The 16,125-nt window shown below is 39.3% G+C and overlaps 1 protein-coding gene across 1 annotated transcript in view; it reads left to right on the top strand.

Annotated features, from left to right (window-relative positions):
* The first annotated feature begins 279 nt into the window (after positions 1 to 279).
* The window catches only part of LOC128732821 (neurogenic locus Notch protein), a 164,573-nt gene continuing 148,727 nt past the window's right edge, over positions 280 to 16,125 (top strand). The window contains exon 1 of the mRNA XM_053826225.1: positions 280 to 379. Within this exon, the coding sequence (XP_053682200.1) occupies positions 358 to 379 (22 nt within the window). The 5' untranslated portion in view covers positions 280 to 357. The remainder of the gene's footprint in view (positions 380 to 16,125) is intronic.

Here is a 16,125-nt window from a genome sequence, read left to right as displayed (position 1 = left end):
CAAACGGGGGGAAGTGCCAGTGATTGCAAGCAGTGCTTTGACGCACAGATGGCAGAATCAAAACTAAATTGATTGGAAAGAGTTTATTTTTCCGTTGTGAGAAGTACGAAGTGCAAGAAGATTAAGTATTACGCAAATTCAAAGGAAGAAATTGAACAGGTGTTCTGGACAAGGGGGTGTTTACTGCCCACCAGAAGATAACGGACCAGCAGGAGAAAAAACTATTACACAAAAGGTTTTTTCCGTACTGGAACTATGCGGTTGATGGCGACCACCGGCCGGAGGTCGTCCGCCATAACGACACTCGGACTGAACGAGGTTTGGATTAAACTACTCGCAGCCGGCCTGATTTTCTGCATGATTATTGATGGTACTTCCGGTAAGTCTTAGGTTAAGCATCACGTCTAGTAGGCGGAAATACATATTTTAGATTACAAAATAAAATTCACCAAACAGTGTAACCTAGATTCCGTTGAATGCAAGCACCACCAGTACAGGCAATGCGAGGATTTTCACATTTTAACAAACACATGCGTAGAAACAAAGGGACAAAGCATAAATCCGGCACCCTCCTTGTTAACTGAGGAGAGACAGAGACGCAACCACGGGAAAGAGAACAACGAGGATATAGCACTGCACGGGTGCATCCAGTCCGAGGGGTTCGTTGCTTTCTCATCGATCGGAGAAATTTTTGCGCACACCTGCAGCAGCTCAGAGTCAGCAGTATTCTTCTCTGTCGGACAGATCGATGCCCAAATCTTTCGTTTCGTTTGTCCTAATGATCGAGCAATAAACCTAAAAATGTAATTTCGGCACTTTCTTTTCGGCTGTTCTCATTCTTTGCCTTGAATCTTTTGTTGTAATTTGAATACATAACACAACACAACACGGTGTGGGTCCCTTCTTCCGTGCGCGAGGTGACCCAGCCCAACATAGTAAGACGAAAGCAGTAAGGTACACATGTGTGTTACGAACGAAACAGGATAATGCACTTAGCGACGGAAGTGTGTGAGTGCATTTAACTAATACCTACGTGCGCAGCAGTCTCGCGAGCAAGGACCAACTGTCGGTTTTTTTCTGTATAAGACGACGGATGTTGTTTGGCTAGGACTAGAACGGTCAGGGTTAGCTAGTTTTGCCGCACAGCTCTGCCTTTATTGCCTTTATGTAGCAGAATATTATTTGCTGATTTTGTTTAGTAATACTAGTCTGTATTGGCTTTTCAGCTTTCTAAAGCAGATTAGATAATTAATAGAACTTTTCTATTATTATTTTATGAAAACTGCGTTTGAAATCTGAAAAATATTGACGATCGAGCACTACGATTTGTAACACCGATGAAACGCCTTTTGCTGTAGGACTAAATTGACTTCGCTTAGTATAGTAGAGCCCCGCTCGTTTGAACTATTGCTCATGCAAACTAACGGGGTTAGTTTTTAATTCGAACAATTGGCAACCCTAAATATGCTGGAACTTGTGTGAACTGGCCGCCCTGCTCTTTGTTATCGCTTTGGAGGTTTGATTAAGTTGGCAGTTGCAAGCAGCGAATATTTCATTCTCCGATCGGATTTCTATCGTAATCGTTGGGAAAACGCAATGTCAAACAGATTAAACACGCTAGATTAGTACAAACAAATCGTGTTTATGTGCATTGTCTGCATAACAAAATGATGTCATATTGAGAATGACATTTGAGCCATTTGTAATTTGCACGTCATGCAAACCAGCGGTGTTCAAATTAAAAAGTGTTCAGATTAAAAACGGTCAAACGTACGGGGGTTCACGGTACTGCTTTGTGGAAGCGGAATAATAGTTTATTCGGATTTGGTGGGCAGTATCGCTTGTATAACGTATTTTTGGCTTCATCGATGTTATTGCTTGCATGGCACCATTTTCGTCGCAGTGCAGCAAATACAACCTGCCTACGTCTTCAAACAAGCGCCAGGGTTTCCCACTTTCCTAACGAAACAACACTCGTTCATTGTTTCTCAGTAAAAATCAACTGCCGGCTCAGCAGCTATGACTAATAGCCAGATTTATACGGAAAAGTATTTTTTCGAAAAATGCTGTGCAATTTCTGAGCACTCATTTCTAGGGCTAAAATAATTTACGGAACCCAGAGGAGCGTATATCTTTGTACAATGCAATGCTCATCAAAAAATGTGTTCCATAGGTTCGTTTTCTTCCCACTTGGCCTCAGGTACGATATTGATCTAAAAAACTGAAAGGTATACAGCCCTAAGAGTTGTACAAAAGGGTGATGTAGGACTATATCAGATCATTAGATCAAAGACCAATGTAAGCTGCATTTCTGGCATATGCATGTTTATAAAAATATGTGAGTGCCATTGTTTAAGTGAATTTAAAAGAGCAGAGCGATTCAGAAATATTCAGATTCAATTCTTCATTGAATGCAATGGTGGCTTTGAAAATACGTGGACGGGGGTTCATAAGTACAACACCTGCAGCCATTGCGACATTTGGATTTCTTTTAAAAATCACTTGTGTGCATCCTAAAGGTTGACGTAGTAATGAATGACCAGCCCACAGATTATTGTGTTAAAAATGATTATGCGTAGCTTGACATGTTTCAATAATCTTACTTTAACTCATTTGTGGCCTTTAAAAGGGCCATTGGTTACAAATAACATTAAAGTCAAAGCACGTTCATCGCAAATATGACGTGCCGTAGATTTACTGTCTCTTGCTCTGAGAAGATTTTACTAGTTTACTTTCACAGCTTACCGCTTGTTACATAGCAGAATATATAGCACACACGCAAAAATTTCTGTTTTATTTGTATGAGAGGTCTTATCCTCCTACCACAGGGGTGAGGGGTCTCAAAACAACATAAAATAAATTCATGCCTCCAAAACCCCTCACATGCCAGATTTGGTTCCATTTGCTTGATTAGTTCTCGAGTTATGAGGAAATTTGTGTTTCATTTGTATGGGACCCCCCCCCTGTTAAAAGACGGATGGGTCTCAGTGCACCATAGAAAAAATTTCTGCCTTCTAAAACCCCCACATGTCAAATTTAGTTCCCTTTTCTTTGATTAGTTCTTGAGTTATGAGAAAATTTGCTCTCCCCTTACAAATGAAAACGGAAGTGGTCTCATATAAATTATGCAGTTTCGTTTAGTAGTTTAGTAGTTATAACCATTTGAAATCTTTCGTTCAAACGTTACACTTCTATTTTGGTTTTCGTAAAGTGCTACCCAGTCTCAGTATAGTAAACAAAGACGTAGTCCTACGTCAAAATCAGTCGTCAAGTGTTCCAATTTCAACTGGAAGAGGTTGTAAGAGCCAATACGATAGCAGCAATATCCCCACAATTGACATGAACTCTAACAGTTGGGTGCGATGTCTGTCGAATATAAAAAATATTAGATGCTAAGCTGTGCTAAAGTAAAGTAAGTTATTACTTTAAATTAAACTTTTGGTGGAATATCTTCATTCACAAGCGGTTATATCATAAAAATAATTGTTTCATTAATTTTGACTTTGAACTTTTTGTATTTGACTAGCTGAATAACTTTCCCGAAGAAATTTACAATATTTCCGAAGACAATAATGCTTGCAGGCATTGTGTGCAAAGGCCCGAATCGAACACAAACCCGACATTTTTTGACGTAGGACTATGTCTTTGTTTACTATACTGGGACTGGGTAGCATTTTGAGAAAACGAAAATAGAAGTGCAACGTTGGAATGAAAGATTTCAAATGCTAATAACTACTAAATTACTGAACGAAACTGAACAATTTATATGTCGTTGGAAAGATAAAATGACCAGCTATTTTATGGAGGAACAAGAGAGCAATTTTATGGACGGCGTAAGAGGGGGGTGGGGGCAAATCCTAATTTTTCATCAACCCCGAAATCGACCGTTGCAAGAATTTATTTTATTTATAAAATTTTTTGATCTTTATTTTTTTGGCAAATCCCACCGGGGAGCTATTCTGGTCGAGATTATCTTAATCTGAATCTTAATACAAACAACATAAGTTACCTTTTTCCACACAGTTAGGTAAAATATAGCACTGTGACCGACTGCTGAGAATTGCTAAGGGAACAAAATATTGAAATTTGTTAAGAGAACAAATGAAGTGCGAAAGATGAAAAATCTCTGATTTTCCATCCTTGATCTAGCAGCAACGGTCGGGTTATCGGCTATGATTATATTTTTTGCATTCGTAATCGTGCTTTCGTAAAGAGAAATGTTGGTCTTCTCTCTCAGTGAGAATTTAGCAGCCATTTCGGTAACTAATCATAGTTACCGGCCCAACAACACAATAGATAAAAACAAATGGTCGCGGAGTCGCGAAACACGGGAAAAAACTATGATTTAAAACTGAAATACCTAGCATGGTACAGAAACAATCAATAAAAGCTGGACTTGGATACCATCTTCTGATATGTTCCACACAATTTTGATTTTTATATTATAGCTCTCCTGTTAAAGCAGGAGTGCTTGGTTTTGAGAGATTCTGTATTTTTTTAGACAGCTTTATAACATAAGAATTTGACTTTTTTAAATAATTTACTTGTAAAAAAGGAATCGCAACATTTTTGACTGTATTTTTTTCTAAATTTTGGAGAACGTTCAATTTGCTAATGTTGCCTAATAATATAGGTATAGGTTTCCAAATGTCAGGGCAAGAAATTTCAGACAATTTGATAAATCGCCAAAGCTTCAGAAGTGGTAAACCTACAGTACAGTACGTATATTTAATTATTTCCGGTGTTATTATTCACACCTTCGATAGTATTTGAATCACACGAAGAGTTTTCGAACTGTACAGGTGAAATTGAGTTATGAGACGTAATTTAGTACAAAGTGCTTTTTCAAAGCTTCTCAAATTTTTATTTCTTTTTCATCATATGGCATTAACACCTCAATCTCTGTGCTAATACACTCGTTTCCCATCTTCGCACGCTGTAAAAGCCATTTAAAATTTGGTATTGGTTGGGAATGTCTCCGGTTTCCCCGCAGTGGCTCTTTTTATAACAAAAGGCCCATTGCAATAAATACATACTTGTTTGTCTGAGGGATATTGCTGTTGTAAGTTAATATTTGAGAATGTCAATTATCGATGACACATAATGTGTGTGACGATATATTTTGTACGTTCTTCTTCAAACAGTTAAGTTTGTCTGTTCTTCAATTGGGTATACAAGAAATGAATTCTGCCTTAAATGGAGTTTTCTCTTCTCAGCAATCATTGAACCGATTTGAGTGCTCTTGGTTGAATTACAAATGTATATTAAACCGTAGTTGATATTTTTATATTTGACGCTCAAAAGTTACGTTTAAAATTTGATTATAGAAGGAAGAAAGAGTGATTTCAGTATCAAATTCATGTTACAAAATATGTTGTTTTTGACTTGAACCAAGTCTTTTCCAAGGCCCTAGAACTGTTAGCAAACTTTTTTATACCACTTTATGCTGCATGTATAGTCTGACATATCATGTTGCAATTTCCAAACTGTTTTGTGCAACCACATGAGGAATTCTCGCATATACATATATTGTTAGATGAACCAAGAGTAGTTCCTTCTTTTTCTTGCGATTGACTTTCCTTGTTCACGTTTGAGCCAGTAATGGACAAGGAAAAGGGAGATGGTAAAAATATATGTTTAATGCTGGTTTGCTCTTTTATTGCAATTTAATGCTATTCCGAGTTCTTGTGCTTGTGCGAACGACAAAGTGGATCTTGCTTTGACAAGAAAGCAGTAGAAAAAAATCCAATTTCTATGGCTTATTAAATGGAGGTAGTAATCAAAAGTGGGTTGTAAAACTGTATATTACTGATAATTTGTAGTAATCGATTTGGGATTGGCAAATGTTTTCCATTAAATACCACACCTAGTGTATGGGTAAAGAGGAATATTTGTCAATTTATTTTTATACTAAAAGACGCTGGACAAAAGTGACATCAGACTCCATTAGGAAGAACAAATTTGAGATACAGGCGAAGAAAAAGATTGTCATTGATGTAGTATAACAGATTTTATTTGATGATGAGAAAAAGCGCAGATTTTTGAGCTAACAAAGATGTGAATGACTTTTAAAACTTTGAACTCTGCCAGAATTACATTTTTTGCAGATTATGATTTAAACCATCGTACGAATTTGTTTAAAGAGGCAAATCCATAAAAATGTCCATTGACTTAGATCCATTTATATGAATCAACTCCTTAAGCTTAGTAAAAAAAATCGACATTGATAGCAAGCTTATCAGGGTATTGCTAAATTGACGACGCCAGTGGCCATTACTTATGGATTAAAGCTGGTTATCTAAAGTACGATTATTTTATTTCCTTTTAATAAAAAAACAAAACGCAGCATTTTCTAAGCCAGGTCTTTGACATCGTCCTGCCGTGCCAAGGACAGAAGATAACTCTATATTTTTCATGATTCGAACCGTCATCCATCCCACCTGCGGGGATTCTAACTAATTCAACCGCAGATCGTCGTCGTCGTCGCGCCGACCGGAGCAAATCTTATAATTTATCACCGTTTTAAACCAAAATTTTGCGCACACGGCTCGCTTATTCTCCCAGCCAACCAGCCGGGGTTCGATTAGATGGATGACATCTCCACACCCCGAACAACGAAAAGCAAAAAAAAAAAATAAAATAAAACGCTAAGCCTTTTCGAGGCCATTTATTCGGCGACCAGCGACAAAAGCCATGACATGGAAACGCGGTCCGAGAGCCTGTGCGACCGAAACAGCAGCAGCACTGGCATAGCAGTCGACAAGATGAGGCACGCACTTGAGATTAAACCCTTTCGCTCGCTCGTGTCACGCGGTTCTTTGTTTTCGGCGAGCCCCGCGTCCCAGTACTCGTCCGAACGGTCGAAGTTTTGTGGGGAGTCATCCCGTCCCGATGAGTAAAGTTCTGGTCGCTACTTTTGGATAACTTATGGAAAAAGGGAGTGCCAGGGGTGGCGACGGGCAGCCATTATAATACCCCATATACATTTGTAATACTTTATATAGTGTTGTTTTTATCATCCTTTCGTTCATCTGCCGATTCGACTAACTGCCCCTATGGCTCGGTGGCTTTTTCTCGATTTTAAGATTTTCTACCCGTCCTTTTCTGAAATCCATTCGGTCTTTCTCTTCCTGGGTAGTTTTCTTCTACTTTCCGGTGTTTTCCTCTTTCTCTCCTATTCAATCTTGCATCGTTTTTTTTTCGGAGGCTTGAATCAGCCAGCAACACCACACCAACATCCCACATGAACCAATACATCGAAATGTGGAAATATAATTTGAGTAGAAGATGATGATGGACTTAAGGTGATTGTACCTTCTTCTGCTTCTTGCGCCGACGGAGAGGAGTCCATCAGCCGCTCTTTCCGGGCCGAGCGGTAGGCGACTGAGATGAGATTTGTTGCAGCTTCAACTTTGTTCGTTCGTTCGTTTGCTGGTTCGTTTCATGGTAGGAACGGGTAGTGTACAGTTTGTTTTCATAGTTGTTATTACTACGATTGTTTTTTATTTGGGTCTATAATCTTGGGATCAATATACAAAGTACACTGACTGACGGACGAGCGATTAAGATGATGCGGAAAAAGACGTGGCGCACGAACGTCAATCGATCCAACGGGATCTGGCCAGAATAGGAAGTGCCCTACCGGTTGAATGTAATCCAGTTCCGTTTCGAATATTTGGGTCGGCAAGGGCACGTCAGGAGGAGCAGGTAGTTGCAATTGCAACATTGTTCGACAACAACTAATCATCATATATTAACGTTCATTGTCATAACGTGAGATGAGGTCTCTTCAACGAACTCAAAGGCGGCCCAGTGCAATACAACTCACCAAGTGATGATTCCTCTTCTTTATGTCGGAGGCGACACAATTGTATGGAAGTCATCAATCGAGCTGGCGAATTCGATCGGCGCTCCAGTGGAGGTCCTCATAGGCAGTAAGCCAACTACAGAAGAAGGTGTCGAGCGCAGTCGGCCATCAGCTTGTGATGACTCGCGGCAGGCCTGACGGATGACGAAGCGAAAATGGGGAGCCTGCAAGGAAAGCAGAGAGGATGGGATTGTGCTGCGCGCAACCTCTTCGCAAGGTAAGGTATGTAAAACTAGTTCCAGCTTCTTTACATCCAACCAACGAACGGACGGACCGAGAGCGTGGAACTTTGGACAGTGAAAAGATAATGTGGCGACGACGAGCGACGGCACGGCGACGCAAAACGAGTGAAGAAAGGTTTCAAGTAGGTTTTTTTGCGAATGGGGACACTCATACATTTTGGAGCTGAAAAGTACAAGAGTACACAGCGCGAGTAGAGCTAGGTAAACATGGCCCAACGTTCGAGATTGTTTTTTTTTTATTTTTTTTTTGAATTGAAGTAGGTCGCTGAAGAGGGCACTTTTGATTGCGAAGGGAAGATGACGAGAGAGAGAGAGAGAACTTCGGACGGCATTCCAGTACAGTTTGATACCTTGGCTTCAAGGTTATTGATCTGGAAGTCTTCTTCAGCGTTCTGGGCGAGATTTGAATGGTCTAGCGAGGGGCACTTCAAATCCAGTTTTGGGAGTCTGGGAGAAATGTGCGAACTGTCTCTAAACGCTCGACGGCAAGTAATTGGCTGTTGGGTAACTAGATTTTGAGGTAACTGAAGTTTTGAATTTTTTTCACTGTTAAGATGATTGAGATAAAACTCTAAACTACTACTAACTACTAACTAAAAGCGATATCTAAAAAGGTCTTTTTAAGACTCGACTTTTCTTTATGGGCATAAGGTGCTGGATGGGTTCGTCTACGGCGGGTCTTCGTCTACTTTTCAGATATATAGACAAGAAACCAGCGTTATAACCAATTATGATAATACAAATTACATTCAAAACTAATCTGGTATTGATATTTATAGATTGTCTCTTCGTTATCGAGGAAAACATTATGTTAGAAAATTACTAGTTTTAACTATTTGTTCAAAAGATAGAAGTCCTCTTGGTTTTTCTACCAGTTTTGAGTATTACGAAGAGAAACCGGATCGGTAGGAGTAACTACTTGAAGTTTTAAGCTGTGATTCGAACTATTTCCACTTTTTATAGTAGCTGGATAGCGCTTCACACGGCTCAAAGAATACATGCATAGATTTTTGTAAATAATTGATGTTTGTCCATTATAAACGAAAGAAATCTTGCTAATGACGAAATGCAGTTTTCGTATGACGAATTCCCGCTGGAGCATGAAAAATTGTTCCACTGAGAAATGTAAGTTCCGAAATATTTTTTCGGGCTAAATGGGTATTCATTTTCATGTTTATTCACAGGCAAGATGTGTCAGATTTATCTGGTGTAAAAACCTTGTGTTCTTGCGGATTAATTATTTTAAAAACTCGCAATAAAGTATGGGTCGTATTTACGTATGACGAAAAGGGTCCGTAACCCTACTTCGCAACTGGTTTTTAGAGTACAGGACAATTACGGGGCTAGTCCATCGATCCTACTAACTTCTCTAGCGGCACAGCCCAACCCAGTTTCGAACATACGACAACTGGCTTGTTAGACCAGCATCGTAACTCGAAGTTCGTTTAAAATATTATGAAAATTTAATTTATCAAATATTGTTAGGGTAGTTGATCCAATAGTTGTGATAGTACCAATAGTTGCGCTACTATTCATTATTAATGCATATTTTCGTCACCGTTGCATTTCAAATAAAACTATTACGTTCATTATACAAAACAAGTTCTTAGGAGTATTGGTAGTTAGACTACAATATTTAAAATTAAAGAATTATTTGCTAAAATGCCGATTTTTAAACTCAACTATAGGCGCAGTTGAAGCGCACAACTATAGGCGTTCATTTTTATAGTTGCGCTACAATGTTTTTTTTTCACCTAGCAACCTAGCAATGTATACGAAATAATACAATTAAAGGAACTCCAAACTTAATTAAGGGAACATTAGCGCAACTATTGGTACAATATAATTGAATCGGAAAATTTATTTTTTTCTTTATAAAGCTTCTCGTACAACGAATGCAATCGTCTTGCCTTGTGACGAATGCCTTGTGCTTGATAAATTTATATCCCACAATATTGAGGTATATTGAAGCATACACCTCAATAAACCAGAAAACAGAAATCACATTGTACTTAGCTACGCGACTAATGGAACGTCTACCCTAAAATTATGATAAATTTTTGATTTTAAACTAAAATCATTGATTAAGTAATAGGCCGTATGAATAAAAGAGTTAGAGCAAACTCTCCCATAAGAATTACACTGGAAAAGTAAAGCAAACTGTTTTATTCATACGGCATAATAAGTGGGTTCGAGTATCTTAATCTTCGGTTGAGTGTATCGGTGGTGTAAATAGACTAACACTCGACCGGGAATTTTGAAAATTGTAGGCTCGAGTCCCAGCTCCGCATAGTCAATATTTTAACCTTATATCAGACATTTTCCAGTTTATCCAGTTTTTCACTTTTCTTATTAAGCATTTACTCTTCCCCAAGAAAGGAAAGTCACGGTTGAAGAGTAAAGCAAGGTAAATCAACTTAATTTAACTTTTAACGTTGGTCTAAATCTCTTCTTATTATACACTTGTTAAAAGGAAAACAAACTTATGACAGGGAAATGAAAAACTTTAAATAGCACCAAGATATTTACCACTGAATAGAATTTATTCGTTAATACATCATAGAACAGATAAAATGTTCAGAAATGTTGTGTATAAAAATTTTAAATTAAAGTTTTCCAAACCAGGGACGGCGAGTTTACACCAACTCTCTACTATGGTCTCTTACCAGTTCGCACCGATCATCCGGAAATTCGATTGCATTTATGTCTTACCGCAGAGTGTCAATCCAAAATTTTGAATCGAGCCACCGCCACGAAGAAGTGAAAGATTTTGAAGGCTCATAACCTAGGGAATTTTGAAAATATTTTAACGGTTTGCATACCAAACCATTCGTAGTAGATACAGCAATTGGATATTTCTTTTTTGTGAAAAAATCAGAGGGGTTGTGTACAAGACACGACCGCATATATAGGTGACGCAGGACTACATAAGTCTCTTTGTAGTGATAGTAGCATGTATTCATGCTTGTAACCATTCGATTCTTCATATATACGTGCTAAATGCAACATATATACATGCTACATGCGTTGTATGTAACATTTATCAAAGTAGTAACATTGCATACCTTCAATTCTCAAAAGATTGTGCATTTGAAAACAATTTAACAAAATCAAGAACACAAACTATTGCTTTCCTGCTACCTTACTGAAATTAAAGATTGTTTTTATTACCCATGGTTACCCACGTTGAAGGAATTTCACCAATTCAATCCTATTTTATCAACAGCACATCTTTTCACTACACTTCTAATGAAGCGGCAAGCATGCGTATTCATACAGAGTCGTATTATGACCGAACACTACAGTTGTAGCACATTTTTCCAACACAGATATCAAATTCGCCGAGGTTTAATCGTCTCGCAGTAAAGAATTTACGATCTGTTGGGGCAACGGATTTCTGTCATTTTTTCTTGCACACTTCCCTAACACAGACATCAAATTGGACTAGGTTTAATCGCGTTCGTAAGAAATCTGTTGGCACGAAGGGGCTTTGTCATTCTTTCTGGCGTACTTCCCAAGCAAGGACATCAAAATGGTCTAGGTTTAATCGCGGTTTTGAGAAATCTTGTTGAAATGAGGGAGCTTTGTGACTTGTTTTGGCTTACTTCCCAAGCACAGATATCAAATTGGTATAGGTTTAGACATCGTAAAGAATCTTCCAACCAATCACGAAGCGAGAATTCTGGTAAAACATAGGTTCATTATTTTCAATTTTTCAATAGTTCAACATCAAGAATCCATACTTTTCTTCATTTGGGTCAATTCTTAGAAGATTTTCCGATCGATTGGTGTAAGAATATTGAAAATCGATCGGAAAACCGCTGAGCTATTAGCGCTTAAAACCTTTCATATTTCGTGACGCTCGCATTTTTCGATTTTTTGGAATGACACCCTATCTCAACACTTGCCGTAAGACGTAGTCCTACGTCAAAAATAAATTATGCAAGTAATTGCTGAAATTTTCACGTAAAATTCAATAGTCATTCGTATTGGATTTGACAAACACAAAACGGATGCTTCAGTTGCAGTTGCCAGCAGGTAGCCGTGGGAATGAAAACCATCGTGTATACTGCATTCGCATCTAATTATTTGTCATTTTATTGAACAGCGGAAAAGAAAGCGTAAAATAATGACAACCACCAAAACATGATGTAATAAAACGTCCTTCAACGGTCGGTTACAACACACTCGAATAAATGATTTCAAACGCTTGCGGTTTATTAGCCTCTCAATATTGTTCAACCATCAATATGAGTTGATTAAAAATCTGCCTGTACCTTTGCAGGAAGTAAGAAAATGTCATTATATTAGAATAAACTGGTGAAATTTTTACAAAAAAAAGTATGAAGGTCTATGATACGGGCACGAACGCTGGGTTGATTGACGTAGAACAACGATTATAGATATAATTGTATGATGCTGGGCATTTTTCCAATGTTCAACAGTTTGTAAATTAAATTTATAAAGTTTTGTTAGACGAAGTTGAAAGTTTCTAAGCGCATGTACCCCGTGTATCATTTTTATCCGTTTCTCATAAGTTGTAGTTACCACTCATCCTTTGGTGATTGGTGGTGATATCGCATTTTGAAGATTTTTGCGTGATTTCTAGCACCAGGTAATTTAATAACTGGCTGGAAACTTCACACCAGTAGACAAACGATATGCGTTTATTGGTTTTAAGAACTTGTTTGAAACATAAAATGTTTGTAATTAACATTGCGCAACTTTTGGTTAAACAGAAAAAAGACAAATCAATTCATCTGGGTTATCATTTACAACATCGAAATCACCATTTATTATGAAGGATTGATTGGAAGTATGATTGTCTTGCAACTAACATGTGGAATGTCAGTTTAAATTTATGTCAGTTGAAAGATCGTCACTTATTGTGATCGTTCTCTGTACCTTCCGAGTTTTTTTGGCACTCTGCTTTTCAGTTATTTTTATACTTGACAGCAATACAACTGAAAGTATGTAAAGAATTCCGTCGTTGATGTTTGAGTGCAGTTCTTAACTCTGAAAATTTCTGCATCGCGTCACCTGCTTGAATATTTCGTCTACCACGTTTTCATACAAGACTAGTTTCAAAATGATTCTTATAATATATCGATATAATCGGCTGAAGCGAAAGCATGGTTGCGCCTTTCTTTAACAGTTTACTTTCAGGACATCCAGTTCGTATTGGTTCAATGTTCAAACGATAAAATCGATTGAAGGGAAGTTCAAACGATTTTACACTTTTACAACATCGTTTACTTTCAGGACATCAGCATTGGTCTAGATTTTATCGAAATGAATTATTCCTGACCTGTTGGGTCGGGAAGATTCTGTCACTTTTTCTAGAATCAAAGTAGTATCCGGCCTGGGAAGCAACTGACTGTTTTGTTCATTCTTGGCTGTGTCTGATATTTATTGACTGAAGTTTTAATCTAATATTTATGCTTATTTTAATAGTAACCATAAATATTCCTACAACATATTCTTACGTAAAAAAGTTTTTATGCTTAACAATTTAAAGTGGAAGGGTACCGTATCTCATAACGTTCACATATTTTACACATTCTCTTCACAATTAAGGCATCAAATTCGCATCGGCAGCCTCTCTCAGGTGACCGAATTTCACGAATAACAGTTCCGCATAACCTGCATTCTCTGACGACTATTCTCTGTCTCAATAAAAAAAACTTTCCTGCGACATTATTGGAGACAATTCACCCGTCGTCGTCGGTGAGAATTGAACGACTATTTCCTCCCCTCCCCAGGAGCAGTCGACGGGACGCATATTGGACGTCGTAACCAGCCAGTTTTGGAAAACCCGGTGATTTTACAACGAGAATAATTGTACTCGCGAGTGGCTTTTTAGCGGTGACATGGTGCGTTGTGCAATTTTCTTGTCTATGGTCAATCATAGAGTGCAATTACAGGCGGCCATTCAGCGGCAGGATATGACATTTTTAACGCGGTCGCAGCCTGAGTGGTAATTTTTTTTAATATAAATCAGGCCAATTAACAATGGCCATCACACTCAAATCATACATATCTGCAGCCACTTTGGTGCGCGCTGTAATTGGAGTTGGACCTAAATTAAGTCATAAAGGGGAAACCAATTTGTCTTTTTTTAATTGAAGAATAAGTATCTGTCACAAAGAAAGAGAGAGAGCGAGCGAGAGGGAGTGTTCGACATTCGATCAACGCAGGGTGAACACTGCGTTCATAAGCGACGTGGTAAGGGGGTCTGTCGGATGAGGTTTCTCAACTTTAGATTGACTACAATTACGAGCAAACAAAAAAACGCATTACGCCAACGATAATCTCGTCAGGTTGCCAAAATCGAAGAGCTCACAAACACCGCAAACCGTCGCAAATTATCGGCCGATTAGAGTAAAGAGGCAAATTTGCTGTGCACTGTTTTGTGTGTACAAGAGTCATTCAAATTGGGCATGCCGAACCGAACCTTTTGGGTTGCTGCACGCAGAAAGGCCATTATTTTGCCTAATCGAAGCGACTTTTCCACACACGAAAAAAAGCCACGGTGTTGCTTTCGGTGTCTCCCAGATTTTCTGTGTCTGTAATCAGCGTGCTCCCTTTTCTAAACACAAACACTCTATCTAGCTAGCGTGCGTGATTGGGTCTCGCATAGTAGCTAGCTAGCGCCTGCCTGCTAGCTGTTTGCCGATGAGAAAAAAGTTAATTATCTGCAGTTTAGAAGGCCGCCGTCGCCGCAACTGCCACCACACGGGCCAGCCATTAACGGCCAGCGATAAATAGACTGTTAATGACGAAGCGGATTTTTCTTTATTTTCGGCACTGCAGAGGAGCCCAAAACCTACCGAAGGGTCCTACCTAAGGCCCAGTATGGGCTCCGGTCCGGAGTGTTGTACGACAGTTTGTCGGGTGACGAGACTTGAGATTTACGTTTCTCTTTCTCGGGGGGTTCCGACGGCGCTGCGCTAGTTGGGGTCAGTCTGTCGTTGGGTTGCAGCATCCATCCATCGCGCGTCGTCCGGACGTTTATTCGTCACGCACGATCACATTTGACGGATAAAAAAGATGTTGGCGAACGAGGGATATTTTTTTTAGAAAGTGATCGCCACAGCCAAGTCTGGTCGTTCGTTTTTTTTTTTTTCACTGGAAACCATTCAAGTTTTTCTCGGGTTAGTACGACGATGACGTAAGGTTCGTCGCTTACGACCTTATGCGTTGAGAGGATTTTTTGGGAATAGGGAGTGAACTCCGGTTGGTTGCGATTGTTTCTTTCCATCGCAAATTATTCGATTCCATTCACGCGCAATTGCTCATAGTCAGGGAGATCAAAAGGGCATCCCACTCAGCGTGGACAACAAGACGGACGATGTGCGATCGCTATCAGGATAGTACCCGAAAAAAGTTGTTGACCGCGCACTCCGTGCGATGATGGTCAGTGTGCTTGCGGTGAGCAAACAGCAGGAAATTGCGGCCGTGCCGCGCACTGATGGCAGCGCGGTGATTGCACAACGCAGTTCCAGCCGAAAAAAACGCCCGATTGGGTCGTTTAGCAGATTTTCATCAATGACCGTTTTTCGTGTCCGTGTCAGCAATTCTGGTCTTACCCCGCCACGCCACGGTGCGGTGGTGCTGGTGACGATTGCGAGATGTTGTCGGTATCAGAAAAAAGAGAAGGAAATCTTGTTTTTTTTCGACGCCGAAGTTGACCGTGTGACCGAATCCAGTTCCCGCATCAAAGCGGCGCTTCGCGTTGGTGTGAGTGTGTGTGCGTAAACCGTATGTTTTCCGACGGTGATACACGACATCACCGTTGAATGATTATGCCCAACTTTAACCGGGGAATATAAATTGACTAATTACTGGTGGCTACAGCGAGAGACTGACTGACTTGGTCGTATGGATAAGGTGTAATTCGAGGTAAATCATCTGCACAGTCAGTGGCGTTGAAGAATTTGCAAAGGTTTTAGCAAGACAATGCTTGTTTTCGACAATCCGCGGTTGAGGCGTGTTTTGACTACAAACTAGGTCCTC

This window comes from Sabethes cyaneus, chromosome 1, assembly GCF_943734655.1.
Source record: "Sabethes cyaneus chromosome 1, idSabCyanKW18_F2, whole genome shotgun sequence".
In the NCBI taxonomy this organism is placed as follows: Eukaryota; Metazoa; Arthropoda; class Insecta; order Diptera; family Culicidae; genus Sabethes; species Sabethes cyaneus.
The sequence above is the reverse complement of the archived record's forward strand: the minus strand, read 5'-3'. Positions and strand labels throughout refer to the sequence as shown.